At 33.7% G+C, this 19,252-nt stretch overlaps 1 protein-coding gene across 3 annotated transcripts in view; it reads left to right on the top strand.

Moving 5' to 3' along the window:
• Window positions 1-19,252, top strand: part of LOC111048589 (orexin receptor type 1) — a 247,865-nt gene that overhangs the window by 142,091 nt on the left and 86,522 nt on the right. For 2 of the 3 annotated variants that reach the window (XM_022334504.2, XM_039442529.1), the window contains exons 4-5: window positions 5,880-6,140; window positions 17,938-18,079. In XM_022334504.2, coding sequence (XP_022190196.2) covers window positions 5,880-6,140; window positions 17,938-18,079 — 403 coding nt within the window. Of the gene's footprint in view, window positions 1-3,634; window positions 3,743-5,879; window positions 6,141-17,937; window positions 18,080-19,252 lie in introns of all 3 variants that reach the window. The other variant, XM_039442528.1, reaches the window with a different exon arrangement.

The raw sequence follows: 19,252 nt of genomic DNA, 5'->3' as shown, positions 1-19,252 counted from the left end.
GATATTTAAATGCCTCCCACTCCCTACTAAAATACATAAACTCATATAATAATCTCATAAAATGTCTCTAAACTCATATAATAAACTCACTAAAATATATAAGCTCATAAACTCATATAAAATACATAAAATACTCCCTACTCATACAATAAACTAATATAACTGTAACTATACTTCACAAAATCTAATCAACATCTACAAGGTTCTATCAGTGACAGTAATTTTTGACACAATATGGGTTGTTCTAAGGAATAGACCACATAAACTGTTTTTTTTTTTTAACTGAAATTTGGAATTCAAGTAATCCAATCTCATTTGAAACTCAACAAATTATTTTAATACGGATGATAATATAATTTCGAAATTTTATTCGTCATTAAAAATCGGGTAGGAATCTCTGGAGGTTTTCTCAGCGCGAGTCATGCTTGAACATCAAACACTGTAATCTTATATAGCTACCCGACTGGAGGAACTAATTAAGGAAGAAAAAAGAGATGAAAAAGTCTCAGCACGGATGATGTCCTGGTCGGAGTCCCTTGTTAAACCATGTTTTTCCGACCTTGCCTTTAGTAACATTGTAAATTAGCCAGCATGTACTGGTATGGACATCATTAGTCGGACCTCTAATCTTTAGGTGAGGGTGGGACGGTTCAAAACCGTCCGTCATGATTTTTACTTACCCTTTTTTTAGAAATTATTCGTAAAGTAATTCAGGAATCGCTTCAAAGATAACCAATTACTGAACAAGAGAGAACAATAAGCCATTCGATAAATTCCATTCGATCGGAATATTGCGTTTTGCCTTCTATTAATTCAATAATCATACCTATATTAATGACAAATCGGCTTATCAAAATCTTTTCAATATCACTTTCAATTCTGAAATCGTGTAATGAATCATCAATCAATTACTTTCATATAGGTGCTTCTCCATATGAAATAATTATGGTCATTTAATACAGTCGACTGTCAAAAGTCACTGCTGAAAATATTATCATATATATTTACCATACTTTTTCTCATGATGTATGTAGTTAGTATTCATATAGAAGCAGGCTATATTTCTCTCACAAGAATTTTCCATACAACCGAGGTGTCTATCTCGGAGCTTCATTCTTTCTTGAATGAGAACTTCCATGAATTTCAACTGTTGTACAACAAATATACAGAAACAATAAGTAACATGCAAAAGCATTATAGTAAAGATGAGTGATAACGGAAGAATATACAACATTAAAACCCGGAAACACAAACAGACAAAACTACAAAAAAAACAATGATAGAAAAGTTGAATTCAAGGTTAAAACCCCTTCAATTTCTAGAGAAGTGATGCAGGAAAATTAAGATATATTTCATAGATTTGTGACTAAGAAGGGACATCTCAGAACTCAGTCTCCATAGAATCTAATCTGAAGTTTTCTTGAAAATTTCACCTTCTTGCAAAGCGTAAAAAATGATTCCCTTCTACATAATATCATGAGATAACCAAATTCGAATCAAATTTATTTCCTCAAAAAATACAACAAAAATATCAGTATTTAAAAATTACATTATTAATTTGAACTCAATTATATGAAAATAAAACAAACCCTTAACTAAATTTGACTTAATAATATAGAACTTAAACTAATGCTAGGTTCATGAATTAATAAGTTATTATACTCAATTAAAGGGAAAAGTTAACATAGGCAAAATATTGCCTGTGCGTGAGCTAGAGTTGAGTTTATATTGAGAGTGTTATAAAAAAACCATTCTATTAGATAGTAAGAAATAGGATAGGCTTATTATTATTTTATTGTATATGCAATATCTATGAATATTTATGATTCTAATATCTATCTATGAATTTATCGTATCGTGTGCAAACCCCCCCCCTCCAACGAAACTTAAATTTGACGAAAAACTACAACCAAAACTTTTGATTATTAGCTACTGTATTGACAGATGAATAAGTGATTAATGCAAGCGGTGAAAAGAATAATCCATTCTATGGAAAGTAGTGGTAGAAGAGAGATTATTATGTTGAGTATATAAAGAGAAGATGTGTTGTGTATATTAGGGGGCCAGTAGTCAAGTGAACCCCAGGCCTGGAGAGTGTAGTGATAAGTGTAGTGGACAAAAGTAGGTTAAGTTGGCAACCCCCTTTAGCAGATAAGAGAACAGTAAAGACCAGGTTTCCAGGGAAAGTTTGAGAGGACAAAAAGCATGACGATGATTCTACTCTCTCCTTTGAGAGTGCAAGGAAACAGAGATGAGGCTTCGCAGAAGCTCACAGTCTATTATTAAGTATAGTTTGAGAATAAGGAGTTAGCGAACTTCTCTTAAGAGTTTTATAAATACTTTTAAAGAAGATTATTTGACATTTTTAGTGTTTGAATAGGAGAAAACTGTGCTGCCTTCTATTGACACTTTCATGACATTATTGAATTCACTGTTCACCATAACGAATTCACAGTTATTAAGTAGAAATGAGGAGTTGTTAAACTTTAAAACATAATATGTTAAAGAAGGAGGTTCTATCTATTACTTTAAGTAATATTTTCGCTATAGAACCCCTTTTTTTGATATATTATGGCAACAACTATAAGATACTCTGTAAACTTTTGTAAAATAGAAGTCGATAATGAAATTTGTGATGCACACCTATTTACAAATTATCTTTAGTTTATTTATTTATTTATCCATTCTATTAAGTTTATTCTATTTACAACAATATGGGAGCAAACGGGAAAATCCCATAAATTGCTCCACAATCAAAAAAATTACAATAATCACTTGGTATGCAAAAAATTGAGAATTGAGAGAAAGAAATAAAGAAATAGAGTAAATCTATTCTATATTAGTGAATCTAATTTTTTTTATAAACTAAATATACTAAAGGTGCAATTCCTTAGAGGCGTGTCGACACGCGCCGTTCGAGACAAGCAGCTGTAAGCAGCCTTGACTGAATTAAAAACTTTTATTTTCACTGACCTACTTGCATACAAATTGAGAATAATTTAGCAAGTAGTATTTTTATTTTGATCGGAACTGACTATATAGAAGTTTATATCTTTATTTCCCTGAGTTGTGTTTTTTGTCAAAATAAAAAATGATGTGATTTGATTTTATTTTATTTTATTTGGTTTGATTTTAAGCAGGAAGCTTACAGTGGTAACAGCCCTCACGGCTGGAGCACTTAACCTATAAAGTCATCAGATTCGATGACTCATTGGATTGCTATGTTGTATGAACGTTATGGGGACAGATGAATTAGAAGTGTTGACTACTATAACTCTGTACAAATTAACTTGTGACTTGGGAGGGGCATGCGCAGCAGAGAAGGCATACAGAGGTAGGGATACAACGGCTGCCAAGTTGCCGGTCTAACCGGCCAGTATTCCTCTAATTTCTCGTGAGTATTCAAGCGCTCATGTTAAACTTATGGAGTTTCCTGTCTGGAATTCTTCAGTCGACTGACTCTAATCGACAAATTGGCAACTGCGCTTCTACCTATCACTCTATTCATCACTGTAATTGGCTGATCTCCCTCCATTTCTCTGCGCCGCACATTCCTCCAAGTCTGAAATTAATTTGTACAGAGTATATATTGATTTTACGATTCATATCAAATGAATCATCGATGAATTTATAGGTTATGTGGTCCACCCCTCAGCTGTAACGACGCGTCACGATCTTCCACCTTACAGCTGCGGGTCTCGAACGGCGCGTAACGACACGCTAAGGAATTGCACCCTTTTCCGTGAGTAGCTTCATCATCAAACAAATATATTGACTACATATTGATGTTGAACTTCTCTATAACTGAAAAACACTGATTTTTTTATGAAGAAGATTTGATAACAAATTATGTGTTGTACAATTTCCAATAATGATCACTGTATGTGGGGATATCGAATTAAAATTATGTGTTCACATCCCATATAGATTAGATAATCCTAATATTCAAAGAAAATAATAATCATGGTTGAGATTATTAGTTTACCTTTCATCGAAATTCTAATAGATTGCCTACATTGTTGGCAGTAACTGAATATCAACTGGAGATGAACAGTAACTGATTCGTTTTTCATGTATTTCACATGGAACAATGGATTTGTAGTCAGGGGACGAGATAGTCTATTGTTGATCCGTCGTTTACATCAACCGACTGTCTTTGACATGACCAAAAATTAGTTACAAGCCATCTGCGTATCTCAAACTTCTGTGTCAAAGTGTGCCATTAATCATTGACGCCTTTTTCTGATAGTCGTTGGGTCACGTGACCGATCCCCTTCCCCATATTGGGAAGGGTTTCATGGGAGGAACATGGTACAGGGCATCCCCCATTAATAACTTCACAGTAACAGTCTACGGGGCGGAAAATATTGTAGGCTACGGATATGGGATACATCCTATCTGGTTACATACTGCAGTAACGGAACACCTCAAGTCTCTCACCAACCCATCTCTGTCTTTGCTGCGACAACCGCTTCTATTTGTCATTCTTCTTTATTAGTCTGCCATCGTCAGATTGGTACAAGCATATATTTCGCAATAATCGTTTTTCTCCATTCGTTTGATCATAGACTCACATTTTGTCTTCCAGTTGCGATAAATATCAATATATTTGAAGTGAGCCTCATCGTATGAAATAGGCAAGCATGGCTTGTTAAAAAGTTTTAAAACAATCGAAGAATTTCAATAATCATTCTGAGGATTATCTAGTATTGACAGTACTATATCTGCCCTCAAAAATGTATTTTGTACAAAACATTTAAACGATGTACTAGTATTATTCACATTAGAATTCATTTTTTGCGGCAGGATTTTTAAGATTTTTGTTTGAAGGTTTTTTGGAATCGATTGTAATTTCGATCATAATAATCATGCGTTTGTTTTTGCGATATTCAACATTGGCTAATAACATCAGGAAGGGTCCAAACTTGTGCGTGATATGAAAATAATGCGAAAGTGACATAGGACTTTAGTATGGACTTTACTTGGACTTCGGTATAAATTGGAATTGGAACCGTTTTGGGCTTTAGCCCATGATACTTTCCTAGAAGTTGTGTGATTCTGAGATACTGAATAAATAAATAATATTCTCCAATCACAAATTATTTCACCAATAAGAATCAAAACATGTAAAATCAACAACACTGTAAACAGTAATCATCAAGTTTATTCCCAACTTTCAACTTACTAAGCTCTCTCAAGTTTAAAACCTTTCCTCATTGCTAGATTACAAATGGAGCCGGCATTACAAATTTGGGCCTTAAATATGGTATGAATTTTCGGGGAAATCGCCTTATCAGAGCTTACAAGAACACTAATGGATGCTTTAAATCCCAGTCACTACTTCACTTTCATCTTACATTCTTAGAATAAACTTTTACTTCAGGCAGACTTTCTCTTCAAATTTTCACAGGATGAACATAAAGCTGTAATTTTTTTCACTTCAAACAGTGAGAGGAAAGTGGGGTAGATTTAAGTTTATTTTCTTCCAACAACATACAATCAGTACAGTTAGTGATTGGTATAAACTCACATATATAATATATACATGAACGATGGACCTACATTATCAATGTGATTTTCATTTAGGATATAGTATGTGTTTGAGAATGATGGTACTTCTTATATGAGATGTCTATAAGCGCGAAGTAATTATCCTCTATTCATTGTTTTTGTCATTACCTGTTTAGTTCGTCGACAATAATTAATCAAAAAATTGCATGTGTGGTAATGATTAAGGCACACATGATATTATACATCTTGGATGGTGATATTGATTAACCATCTGATCGCATGTGTGAGAATGATTGAAGTACACATAATACTCTCACATTGATCCCTGAACAACTTTTTACTGCCTCATTTTCATATATTTTTCGCAGATATCCCGGAACTGCTGGTACTGGAAGCACAGAAATTTGGTAAATTTAAGGAGATTGACATGGATCTGATTTTCTTCACCCAATGCCAGGCCACCTGGTCTGAAGGAACCGAGGGAATGTATCAAATGGCTAGAATCCTGCTTCTGTACACCTTCCCATTGATGTTCATGAGCATCGCCTATTGCCAGATTGTGATCGTACTGTGGCGCTCCGATAACATACCAGGACACTCTGAGACCGTTCTTGTGCATTCCGGAAATGGTGAGTTAATTAATTACAGTATATAATAGAATATATTCAGGTGATTGACTGTTCATGTTTAAACGTAGTGTACTAATTGTATCATGTTTTGCTCCAGAATGTCAATATTACTCCTCGGGGCGTAATCTTCTTATAAGCGAATCTCCCACCCCCTAAACGACGTAAGACAAAAAATATTCATACGACACGTTGAAGCCACGGCTAGAAGTACCGCTGAGTGAGTTTCCTTTCCTCATCAATTTTTATAACACAATATTTGTATGATTCAAACGATAGAAGTCTTTGTAGCAGAATCAGTAGAACAAGGAGAAACAATCCAGTGATAATTATGAGTTATAATTTGGTATTGCAACATGAACTTATGATTGATTCAATTCATGAATTGATACATAAACGTAACAATAATTGATAGAAAAAATCAGGCAATCTCTTTTAAATTCAGATAGACAACGAATTGCTATAACATGAGTCATAGAAATTAACCCAATGTTTTGTTTCTAGACTACTTTTTTCTATTTATCTAAAATGTAGGAAATTATCATGAAATTTACTTAATAAAAAAAACCTAGGAGCCCACTGAAAAATTGTTTTTAATCATGGGTTAATAACATTACAGTAAAGACATTGTAGTCCATCCAGGCAATGAATGCTCAAAAAAGGTATAGAGGGAAATGTTGAGAAGACAATTTTTTGACCCCGCAGTTCTGTTAAGGGTAGTAATGAGGTAGACATATCGAAAGTCCCCACCCATACCTCCTGTGCTAAGGGGGTGGGGATGTTTAAAAGGTACCATTTTTTGGTTTTTCGCATAAAACTCAAAAACCATGTATCCTACGGACTTGATTGTGATAGAACAAATTTAAGCTTACATAATTTCCTACAATATTTATTCAACAACTTTTCTTATATCTCCTCTAGTTTTCGAAATATCCGCTCTTGAAGGTGTGACATTTAAAAAAAAAACACGTTTGCCACCATTTTTTTTTTCTATTTTAGCTCTTATAACTTTTCAAAAATCTATGTTGATTATGAGCTTATGGAGCATTGAATTCTCTTCAATTTGATGTATAATTTCACATTTTACAAATTTCCCTACACCTTTTGCAGCAGCTATAATTTTGAGTGTGAAATTTTTTCCATTTTTGCAACAATAAACCAATTTACAAAGGAATTTGTAGGGAAAAAGTTCAGATTAAACAGATAAGTAGGACTTAATTCTTCCTACTATCCTCAAAAATTTTTTCCTCTCGTAAACGTTCAGCTCCTTATAACCTTACCAGGTATAGTAAGGTATTATACGCTCAACATTCAGCTACTTTGATACCAACAATTCAAACAATTTCAAATGCTCAGTTTGTTTGCATGAAGTAACAAACCCTTCATACTTCATCCAATACTTATTTCCAAAATATGAGGAAAATCTATCAGTGATGATGGTCAGTCATGATCTCTTATCATATTGAGATACAATGTTTATTTCTTAACATTCCTTAATGTTATAAGAATTGAACTTTTAAGATCTTACAGTTATCAGGAAAATTCACTAAACATAAATAATACAGTACTCTGCTCTTTTCTTACAGTGTAGTATTCTACATAAAATACACTGTTCATAAATGTTTATAGTCCAAGCAATGAATGCTCAAAAAAGGTTATAGGGGGAAAAGTTGGGAAGACAATTTTTGACCCCGCAGTTCTGCTTAGGGTAGCAAGGAGGTAAACATATAAAAATTCCCCTCCTCTACCACCTGTGCTAAGGGGGTGGGGGTGGTTTAAAGGTACAATTTTTTGGTTCCTCACATAAAACTCAAAAACTTTGTATCTTAAGGACTTGACTGTGATGAAACAAATTAAAGCTTACATAATTTCCTACAATATTTATTCTACAACTTTTCTTATATCTCCTCTAGTTTTCGAAATATCCGCTCTTGAAGGTGTGACATTTTTGAAAAAAAACACGTTTGCCACCATTTTTTTTCTATTTTAGCTCTTATAACTTTTCAAAAATCGATAGGAAAAATCCATGTTGATTATGAGCTTATGGAGCATTGAATTCTCTTCAATTTGATGTATAATTTCACATTTTACGAATTTCCCTACACCTTTTGCAGCAGCTATAATGTTGAGTGTGAAATTTTTCCATTTTTGCAACAATAAACCAATTTACAAAGGAATTTGGAGGGAATGTTTTAACAAAATTTTTTACTTTGCAGCTTTGTTGAGACTAGTTAGCAGGACTCATGAGCTAAGGGTATGAGGGTGGTTTAAAAGTTGCATTTTTCAGTGTTTTGCTTCCACGCTCATATCTTGAGAACAATGCGTTCAACCGAGATAACTGGATATTCAAAATTGAAGCTTGATGAATTACCTACACTTTTAGCTTGGTGGAATTTTGTGATATTCCCAACAGTTTCCGAGATATTCGCTCTTAAAAGTGTTTAATATTGTTAAAATAACAGGTTTTTATCCAATGGTTTGCTCGTTCAGAGTTTATAACTCTCAAACAATGCATCATAAAAACCTATGCTTATCGTAGGCTTGTAGAGCATTGAATTATCTTTGAAATGATGTATTATTTCACTATTCCAAGTATTCCTCTCATTGTTATAGCAGCTTCAATGTAGGTGGTGAATTTTTCATTTCTGCAACAAGTGTCAACTCAGAGGTTCCATAAATTCGAAAGAGGCAATAAAGATGCGAAATTTTGATATGTTCTCCTACTAACTAGTCCAAATCAAGCTACAAAGTCGAAAATTGTGTAACACACACTCCCTTCAAATGTCATTGTCGAACGATCAAATTTAAGTTGCAGCAATGAAAATTTCACCCCCTACATTGAAGCTGCTATAGTGATGGAAGAAATACTTGGAATAGTGAAATAATACATCATTTCAAAGAGAATTCAATGCTCTACAAGCCTAAGATAACCATGAGTTTTTATGATGCATCGTTGGAGAGTTATAAGCCCTGAAAGAGCAAAACATCAGCATAAAAACCAGTTATTTTAACAATTGAACACCTGCAAGAGCGAATATCTCGCAAACTGTAGTTGGGAATATCACAAAATTCCACCAAACAATAAGTGTAGGTAATTCATCAAGCTTCAATTTTGAATATCCAGTTATCTCGGTTGAACGCATTGTTCTCAAGATATGAGCGTGGAAGCAAAACGCTTAAAAATGCAATTTCTAAACCACCCTCATCCCCTTAGCACATGCGTCAGGAATGGGGACTTTTGATATGTTCTCCTCCCAATTAGTCTCAATAAAACTGCAAAGTCAAAAATTGTGTTTGAAAGATTCCCTCCAAATTCCTTTATCAATTGTTCTATTGTTGCAAAAATGGAGATTTCACACTCAACACTAAAGCTGCTGAAAAAGGTGTAGGGAAATTTGTAAAAGTGTGAAATTATACATCAAATCGAAGAGAATTTATAATGCTCTATAAGCTCATTATCAGCATGGATTCTCATCGATTTTTGAAACGTTATAATAGCAAAAATAGAAAAAAATTGGTGGAAAACGTGTTTTTTTTTTCAAAAATGTCACACCTTGACCAAGCAGAACTGCGGGGTCAAAAATTGTCTTCCCAACTTTTCCCCCTATAACCTTTTTTGAGCATTCATTGCTTGGACTATAAACATTTATGAACAGTGTATTTTATGTAGAATACTACACTGTAAGAAAAGAGCTGAGTACTGTATTATTTATGTTTAGTGAATTTTCCTGATAACTGTAAGATCTATGTAATGTTATGGAATGTCAAGAAATAAACATTGTATCTCAATATGATAAGAGATCATGACTGACCATCATCACTGATAGATTTTCCTCATATTTTGGAAATAAGTATTGGATCAAGTATGAAGGGTTTGTTACTTCATGCAAACAAACTGAGCATTTGAAATTGTTTGAATTGTTGGTATCAAAGTATCTGAATGTTGAGCGTATTATAAGAGTAATTCATCCTTCATAGTTCTATTATCGTTCTATGAACTATAGTTCAATTATAAAGATGAATTTTATGGAATACAAATTCAAACGTGAACTGAGTTTGTTAACATTTCAAATAAACGAGATTTTGATCTTGGAGAAAACAAATAACAATTTTTAAGAGTTAATTATAATTCAACTGTGCATTGTGATTCAACTAAATCAACTAGAACAGGTTGATTCAGTTGAATCACAATGCACAGTTGAATCTTAGAACAGCTAGAACAGGTTGATTCAGTTGAATCATAATTCACTTTTGAAAACTGTTATCTGTTTTCTCCAAGATCAAAAACGTATTTATTTGAGATGAATTCTAACATTCTCTTTCCACTGTCAGTGTTTTTTAGAGTTTCCTGTCTCAATTGGATGTGAGTTTGCTAATGATTAGCTTGAAAAATAGCGGAAGGATCACATTATGCTAAATTTACTCTTTAGACGTGTAAAATAACGTTTACCAAAGAGAAAAGAGATAACTGATTCCGGTAACGCACAGGTATAGTAAGGTAATAAGGAGCTGAACGTTTACGAGAGGAAAAAAGTTTTGAGGATAGTAGGAAGAATTAAGTCGTACTTATCTGTTTAATCTGAACTTAGAAGCCGACGTAGTGAAGTGCTTCAAGATGAGTCCCATAGCGACTCGGTGGTTGGTGGTGGAGAGGGGTGGTCAAGGGGTTTTGGGGTGGGTTGAAGCCGAAAGCTTCAATGGTAGATGCGGAAATGAAATAGAAGAAAACTTTCTTGGCTTTCAACGGAGAATGGAGCGTCTACTTCATTTCGCAGCAACGTCGTATTTATTTCTTTATATTGGAAAAGTTCCCAGGGGTATTCTCTAGCGAAATAAATGTTGACAATGGAGATAGCTATTGTAATAATGACGATAATAATGATAAATAGAATGACAGTATTTCTCTTGACATTTTGCTCGAAACTTGATTCAAAGTCGTTTGAATTATTAGCTTTCTTCTTTACAACCACCTAGACCTTTTAATTATATTTCATTTCTGTTTCACGTTCACACTTGATGATTTCAACCTACTCCTACCAAGTGGTAGTGGAAATCCACCACACGCGATATGTTTTCAACATATTCAAATAATAAATCTCATTGCAACCTGGATAGTTGATGCAAGTGCAACAGTGTTTCATCGCATAACAAATTAACAAAGTAGCATCCACCTCCTCGTCTTTTTTTCCAGTTCTCAATATCAGTTGTTTGACATTTCAAAATAATTTTTTCGAAATTAGCCAAATAGCTCACTATTTTGTCACTTTATACATAATGGATTTGATACTTTCAGGCTCTTTGATAACATTTTCAACAGTTTACTACTTCAAATGAATGACTGCATGTCGATATTATTCAGTGACAAAATAGTGTGTTAGTACGAGTACATCACAGTTCCTAATTGATCAAGAAGTCATCGTCTTCAAATGACTCACCAACAATGGATTTGATAAATCATGATCTGTGAGACGTAAAATACTATTCTCCAATAGATTCTATCTATAACTTCGTTATTATCCAATCTTCTTTATGATAACTTCTCTTACCTAATTCTCAAACTGGAGAACAATGTTGAAAGATTCGATTTCAGAGATTAATTTTTTATATTGAAAAGACGAACATGATTAGTTTAGTTTATGTTAAGGAGAATCATAGCTCATATGTTCAACAGGGTGTGTGTCATAAATATAATACCAGGGGGAAGAACGATCTTGCTATAAACTTCTGCAATTACACTAGGTCACAAAAAACATTTTACTACACAGCTATTAAGATTTTCAATGCTTTACCTTAGAGGATGCATGAATGCATTTTCAAAAATTATCAAAAGATTCCTATAAAAGAATGCGTTCTATAAATTGGAAGAGTGTTATGAAAGTGTGTGTTCTATGAATATATTCCATGACAATTCATCATAAATGTACTGTAGTTACCACCTGTAATGTGTTTAATGCATAGAGTCTGTTATTGATTGTTATTTGGATTTCTTATTAGTTGATAGTGAGACTCTGTTGCTTGTATGTTTAATATTAAATTTTTTGTTGACTTTGTATTCTTGAGTAAGGGCCTTGATGTCCTCAAGGGTTTCTGCAAATAAGCAAATTTTGAATTTTGATTTCCCACGATATAATATAGCTGAAGTTGATCTTAATATTGATAATATTATTATTACAATATTATTATATTGCACAGCTCTAAAGCTCTCGTATCATACTCAAAATATTTTCAAGTGAAATCAAATTCGATATTATCATTGCATATATTACCAGATTTTGTTGGAGATTTATTATACATTTTTCATGATTTTCATTCATATTTAAAATTCATAAACAATGATTCAGAACTCATAAATGGAGAAACTGTCGTTTATAATAACAGAGGAAGAAAACTTGCTGGGAAGAACTAATTCTTAACTTTTTTATCACTCTTCCAGCATTCATGTCAACAGGGTTTTTTCCAAAAGACTTGATTTTTTTCATGAGTCAAAGATCAATTTGAATTCATTCAACTATTGATAGGTTGATCACAACAGACTGCTCCTGGATTGAATTGGTGCACCTATAAATTATAATTATTTTAAAATGGAGTCTTGTCAACACTAATTCAACTTAATATAAGAGAGTAAACAATATTGATCTATACATGTTCTAGGCCATATCATTCATTGTGGAAATTGAGAAAAACTCGTCAATATTACTTGGATATTGAACACTAATAGAATTGAATTAAGAAAACAGAAACAAGAATAATTATATTGACATATCAAAATATTGTTTTTCAATTTATAAAATAGAATTATAGTACCCTTTAAAATAATTAAAATATAAAAAAACAAGACTACAAATTGTAACGTAACTACTAGGTTCGGTGATCACACCATCATCGGGTTATAATAGCTATTTATGTAATGCATAATGTAATGCATATAATATGCATGTAATATGTAATGCATAGTCGAGCGTAATGCGCGACTTTATCGCTCGCGCAAAACCGTTATCACGCGACGCGAAGCGGAGCGTGATTATTTTGCAAGAGCGATAAAGAAGCATTACGCGCGAATTACATACAAAATTTTTTCTACAACTGCCCAAACCTGTTAAATTACTTATATCGGCGGAGTTACAATTACCGACTTTTTAGGTTAAGATCTGACCTTTTGGAGAGCTGCTTACCATCAGCTGATTAGCGAGCGTAAAGAAACTCTTCTGCGCATGCGCGAATGATTACCGAGCGTAAAGAAAATCTACTGCGCATGCGCGGATGGTTAGCGAGCGAAAAAGTAGATTCTCCTCAGAAATAAGCTGTTTTACGAGGAGAATTGAGTATGTAAATTCTTTTTTTACGCGCAGTTGTAGAAAAAATATTTTTTTATAAATAAATTTATACCTGACGATGGTGTGATCACTGAAACTAGTAGTTACGTTACAATTTGTAGTCTTGTTTTTTTAATATTTTAATTATTTTAAAGGGTACAATAATAATATTTTATAAATACAAGAAAGTAGCCCTGAATTCATACATTTTAAAAAATTGTTTTTGAAATTTTGGTTGATGAAGGGCAGTGGTAGATCAAGGCCAAGGCATAGAGAGATGCAATCATAAGTTTAGTAAGAATAAATAGAACAAAATTCCTGATTGCAATATTACAAGGGCGTTGATCAATACCAGATTACAGATAGTTATGCTGACTCATTACTTATCCCTTAAAAAAGACAAACATCAATTACCACGCCTGCACTATGAACGAATGAATATGGATAGCATGAAGCACGCACATAATATGTTCATAGTATGTAGCGGAGAGCCAGAATTTTCTCCAATGATTGGGAAGAGGAGAATGTTGGTTTAAAAATTCAAAATTGTCAATCTTTGCAAGTAAAGTGGAAACTTAATCTATGAACTTCAGTTAAACCATTTTAGTAAGCTAATCTATTCTTAAGGTCAGTCAACAGAGCACAAGATTGCAGGGCTCCCTACCATCGACTGGCGGCTCAATTCTCCCCCATCCTGACTGGCGGCTGAATTTCCCGCCATTTCTGACTGGCGGCTGAATTTCCCGCCATTTCTGACTATCGGCTGAATTTCCCGTCATTTCTGTCAGTGCACAGCCGGAAATAACCAACCGGAAACGGCATCTGACTCACGCTGCCTGATGTGAGACACAACAGCACAAAGCAGAATAAAACCCAGAAACACAAAAAGGAGAAATTTGAGGAGCATAAGTCGAAACTGTGAAGAAGGAAGAGAATACAAAACATTAAGAGGAGAATAATTAGAAAAATTGAAACAGAAGGAGAGTGGACCAAGGGGTGGAAATAAGGAGGATGAAAACAAGAAATAAAGGAGAAGAAGTCGTAGATGAACAAGTTGAAGGTATATGAGGAATGACGTTTGTGAGAGATAAGGAAAACTTGACCTGGAGAAGAGATTGATTTGTTTCGATTGATTGATTTTTATTTTTTGCTACGTCTAGGCAGACCCATTGCACATCATAAAATTGTACAACAGAAATTACACGTGGCATGAAAAAAAAGAATGAAAAAAGAGAAAGAATAAAAAAGAGGATGATGATAATAATAATATATGGAACATAGAATAAGGAGAGAAAGAGGATTGGATATTGAAGATGGAGGAAGCAAGTTTGGGAAGAATGATGACAAAGAGAAACAAACAGTAGAAAAGACAGAGGTCAGGATGACCTAACGGAAATGAAAGACAGGGTAGAAAAGTAGAAATGTAGAACAGTAGAAAGAGGAAGATGAATATAAGGAAAACTATAGGAGGAAACTAGCTAGAACAAAAAGGGATAAATCATAGTAATACCAAAAGGAAATCTTTGATTAAATTGAAAGTTGATTTAAAGGAAAATTTTAATTGATTGGAAACAGGAGAAGATGGGAGGTGGGCGGGGGAGGAGAAGACAAGAGAACAATAATGAGGATGAGAAATTGAGGGGGAAACTAGAATAAAAAGCGAGAACGGAAAATGTGAGAGAGAATAGAAAGATAAATATAAAAAATACTGGAGAAGTAGAATGATGATGATGATAATGATAATAACAAAGATGAGAAGGGGATGGAGATCAATAGTTGGCTAAGAAATCAGTTTTGCACAGACAAATCATTGTAAGTTTACTTCAAGTTGAAGGTTTGTGACGGCTGCAACAAGAGTTCCATTAATCAATCAACTACCATGTTTCCACCAACTTTTTTATATTGAAAAGCAATTATTTCAATTAAAATTATAACTATACACATTCAACGGTGATTGATTGAATACAAGAAACAATGATGACGAGAAGGATGAAAGAAGTGAAAGGACAGCACGAAGAGAAGCAAAATTCAGAATTAGAAATAAAAAAGAGAGATGAAGATCAGAAATGATCAGTTGTTGGAGAAGATGGAAAAGGCTAGCGAACCAAGATGGACCTAAAGTGAAATGTCACCTGACCAAAAGTGATGTTGACTTGCGCTCTCGTGTTGATTCTTTGTTTCACTTCAAGTAAAGCTCCTCTCAGTTTGCTCCGTATTTACTGAGCTTCTTGGTGCCCAGATAGGGGAAGCAAATAATCCACAAGTTTCACGTCGTATGCAATGCAAATGAGTGGTGCAGAATCCTGATGTAGGGCAGCAATTTGCCCAGTCTTTCATGTGTAACAGATTGATAAATTGCCACAGTTAGGTAGAAGGTAAAATGTTAAGTGCGTGGTAGGAGGTGAAATGGGGATTAGGTTTTTGTACAGAGAACTGTTACAAAATAGTTCAGAAGTCGCACAAGCCAATTGAATCATTCAAGAATGTCTGCTTTTTTATTTTATTATCTCGTATTTTCTTACATTTTTTTTACTTTCCTTCTTTGTATTTTTTCAAATTTAGATGTTAATAGGAATCCACCAATTTTATTTATCTTAGAAATAATTTTGTATTAGTAATAACACTCGGCCCCTGCGCTCAGGTTTTTAACCTTTTCAGGGACTTTCCTTATTTAATAATAATACTATTTTACTTTTACTTATATTGTTAATTGTCAATTGTATTTATGTAATTATACATTCATGTATGCATTGTATGAAGGAAAAATAAACTTGATTGATTGATTGATTGAATCGAATTCATTCTTTCAATAGTATATATTAGTTTATATGAAATTCACTAGTTTTATATCACATTGAAAAAGCACAAGATCATATTATCATATCATATCAAAAGATAGCATTGCACTAGGAAAACGAATTCTATCTTTTCTTTAGGTGTTATAAAGGCCAACACTACGTTTAACGTTAAATCACGTTTACTTGTAGATATGTTTGCATTTATCATAATGTGTTACATATGGGGTTTAAACTAACAGCTGACCTTTCTCCGTTTAAACTGATCATATGCATACGGGCCTTAGTTTATAATATTTAGTGTTGGAATACAAGAACTCAACATTCATCACGCTCATGCCCATGCATATGATAGTTTGAGAAGAATCTTACGAGAAAGATCTTTCGACTCGCATTCCAATGATGGATATTCAAGCCATAAAACTGCATTTTGGAAATCTAGACAATAAAGCTCCATTGAAACACAGAATATCGTCCAAAACAAGCATTGAAAAGATCAAGTATCCGAAAAATTGAAGCTCTAATGAAACGCAACAACATTTACAATGTACACAAATGGTTCCCCACTTTTATAAACACATGCAGGTAAATAGTTGTTTTATATCAACAGTCTGTTGACAATAAACTCATAAAACTTAGAAGCTCACAGTCCTGCGAGTGTATAATTTATTTCCTACATCAAAATAATTTTATGCATTTCGATATAGAGAGAAATAATCACGTGTGAATACATAGCAGTTTAGATTCTATCAGGAAATCATAATGGTTACTATAAAAAACTTATATGAGTGAAAAAGTATATTATCTGAAATCGCTCTAAAACTATAATAGTATTAACAGTAATAATAGGTTATAGACTTAGACTTTTCCTCAAGTCTAAACTATTAGTGATCATAAAACAATATTTACACTTTCAAATAATTGTTTATGAGCCTGATTTTGTCTGTCTACTTTACTACTAATCGGAAATGGTTGAGGAATATTCAAAAATTATATTTTGTAATCGACGATGCTTATTGTAAACTTGATTTAATCAATAGACAAAAACGATTTTGTATTACTGTATTCTTTTTGATAAACATGTACAATGAAAATTCAATCAATTTGCACTGTTGTGTGAAAACGTCAGAGTATAACCTCTTGCAAACGTCTTCATCAAGTATTTTGATACTGTATCCTTTTTTGGGGGGGGGGTTAATATATATTTTATGAAAAAAGTTTCTGGTTCTTGATTCTTGAATTCATCCACTTCTTGAAATATATGTGAGGAGCCGAAGCCCAAGATTCCCGGATACATGAGCCGATTCTTGTATCCACATATCCATCCGGCAGTATTATAGGCCCAAACATTTCTCCTGCAGAACTTGTAACTCTCCCGCGCGTGCGAGACTCAGGCGACAGTTGATATTTTCATCAGTGGTCTGGCGTGGTCGCTGTGATGTTCACTTGGAACACATCAGCACCACTGTCCCCAGACCCGTTGCCAGATCCAAGGGCAGACCGAATTTTGTTACGAGTGCTACGAGTGCACAACTTCTTCGAGTATCATATTAGTTTTTAATGCGATATCGTTTCTTTATTCGAACCTAGTTACCTTAAAGTCACTTTAGCCCATGACGCCTAGTGCATCATAATAGACAAGTCAGTCTTAAGCTTGACATATATGTGTGTAACATTTAATTGTGTTGACAGGGCATGGAGGAAAAGGACGCGTCGCTAACAATTCTACCGAATGTCAACTGAGATCCCGCAGGAAGGCCGCCAAGATGCTAGTTGCTGTTGTCGTCATGTTCGCCGTTTGCTACTTTCCCGTTCATCTGATCAGCATCCTGAGGTAGGAATATTTCCAAATATACTGTATCTCGTACTCATTAATAGAATTGCAATATTCTAAATTTGTTCAACTATTTTGAATGTTTGATTCATTGTAATTGTGTTTGTATTCATGATACACAAGAAGTAATGTTTGTATCAGATGTGTTTGTATCCATTATGTTATTCCCATCAAAGTTACTCAAACACAATTAATTGTCGTCATGAGAATCATTAACCGGGTGTTAATAAATCGGTTTCAGTTAAACGGTGGTTTCAGATATGTTTGTATCCATTATGTTATTCCCATCAAAGTTACCCAAACACAATTCATTGTCGTCATGAGAATCATTAACCGGGTGTCAATAAATCGGTTTCAGTTAAACGGTGGTTTTAGAAAGGTCTTCAATACAACATCACCTCCATAACAACACAGAAAGTCCACCAACTCTTGTAACTCTTTAAATACTGTACTACAATGCAACAAGTCTGAATATCTTTTATACACGGATTTCAATCCTAATCCATCCATCTATCAAACACCCCAGAATTAAAAATAGACACTACAATAATATTAATATAACATATTGTTTTATATGTTACAATGATGTACAGAATCTTCTAGAGCTACCCAATATTTTGTTTAATGGATTAACTCTCACCCTTTTAACTAGATTCTTTTTTGATACTTACTGCAGTGTGATAATGATACCTCTAAAAATGATCTAATGACTCGAAACATATTTTGTTAATTATTAACGAAAATCAACACAACACTGTTAATTACCCCGAAGACTTCTGCTACTGCAAATATTGACAACAGGGTTACTTTGTTCTCAAATGTATAAGTAACAGGGTACTTGTTGATTCATTTCAGGAAAAATAAATATATAATACTCATATATACAGAACACACATCACAGATAGATTTAGAAACACTTGAAAACTTACATGGTACATAAATTTTCGGTGGCTGAGCCCACTAGTGTGTCTGTATTCAAGTATTATAAAACTCTTAAGTGTCTATTATGTGCTGTATAATAATTATATAAGTATAATACTATTACACAAGCGCAAACTTTAATGTAGTCTCCTCTTTTGATGAACATATTATAGACTTGAAGCAAATACACACCATCAAGATTTGATATGCTAAGCGTCTTTCTATAGCCGCACTAACCCACTGACACGCTTT

This window comes from Nilaparvata lugens, chromosome X (genome assembly GCF_014356525.2).
Source record: "Nilaparvata lugens isolate BPH chromosome X, ASM1435652v1, whole genome shotgun sequence".
Classification (NCBI taxonomy): Eukaryota; Metazoa; Arthropoda; class Insecta; order Hemiptera; family Delphacidae; genus Nilaparvata; species Nilaparvata lugens.
The sequence above is the reverse complement of the archived record's forward strand: the minus strand, read 5'-3'. Positions and strand labels throughout refer to the sequence as shown.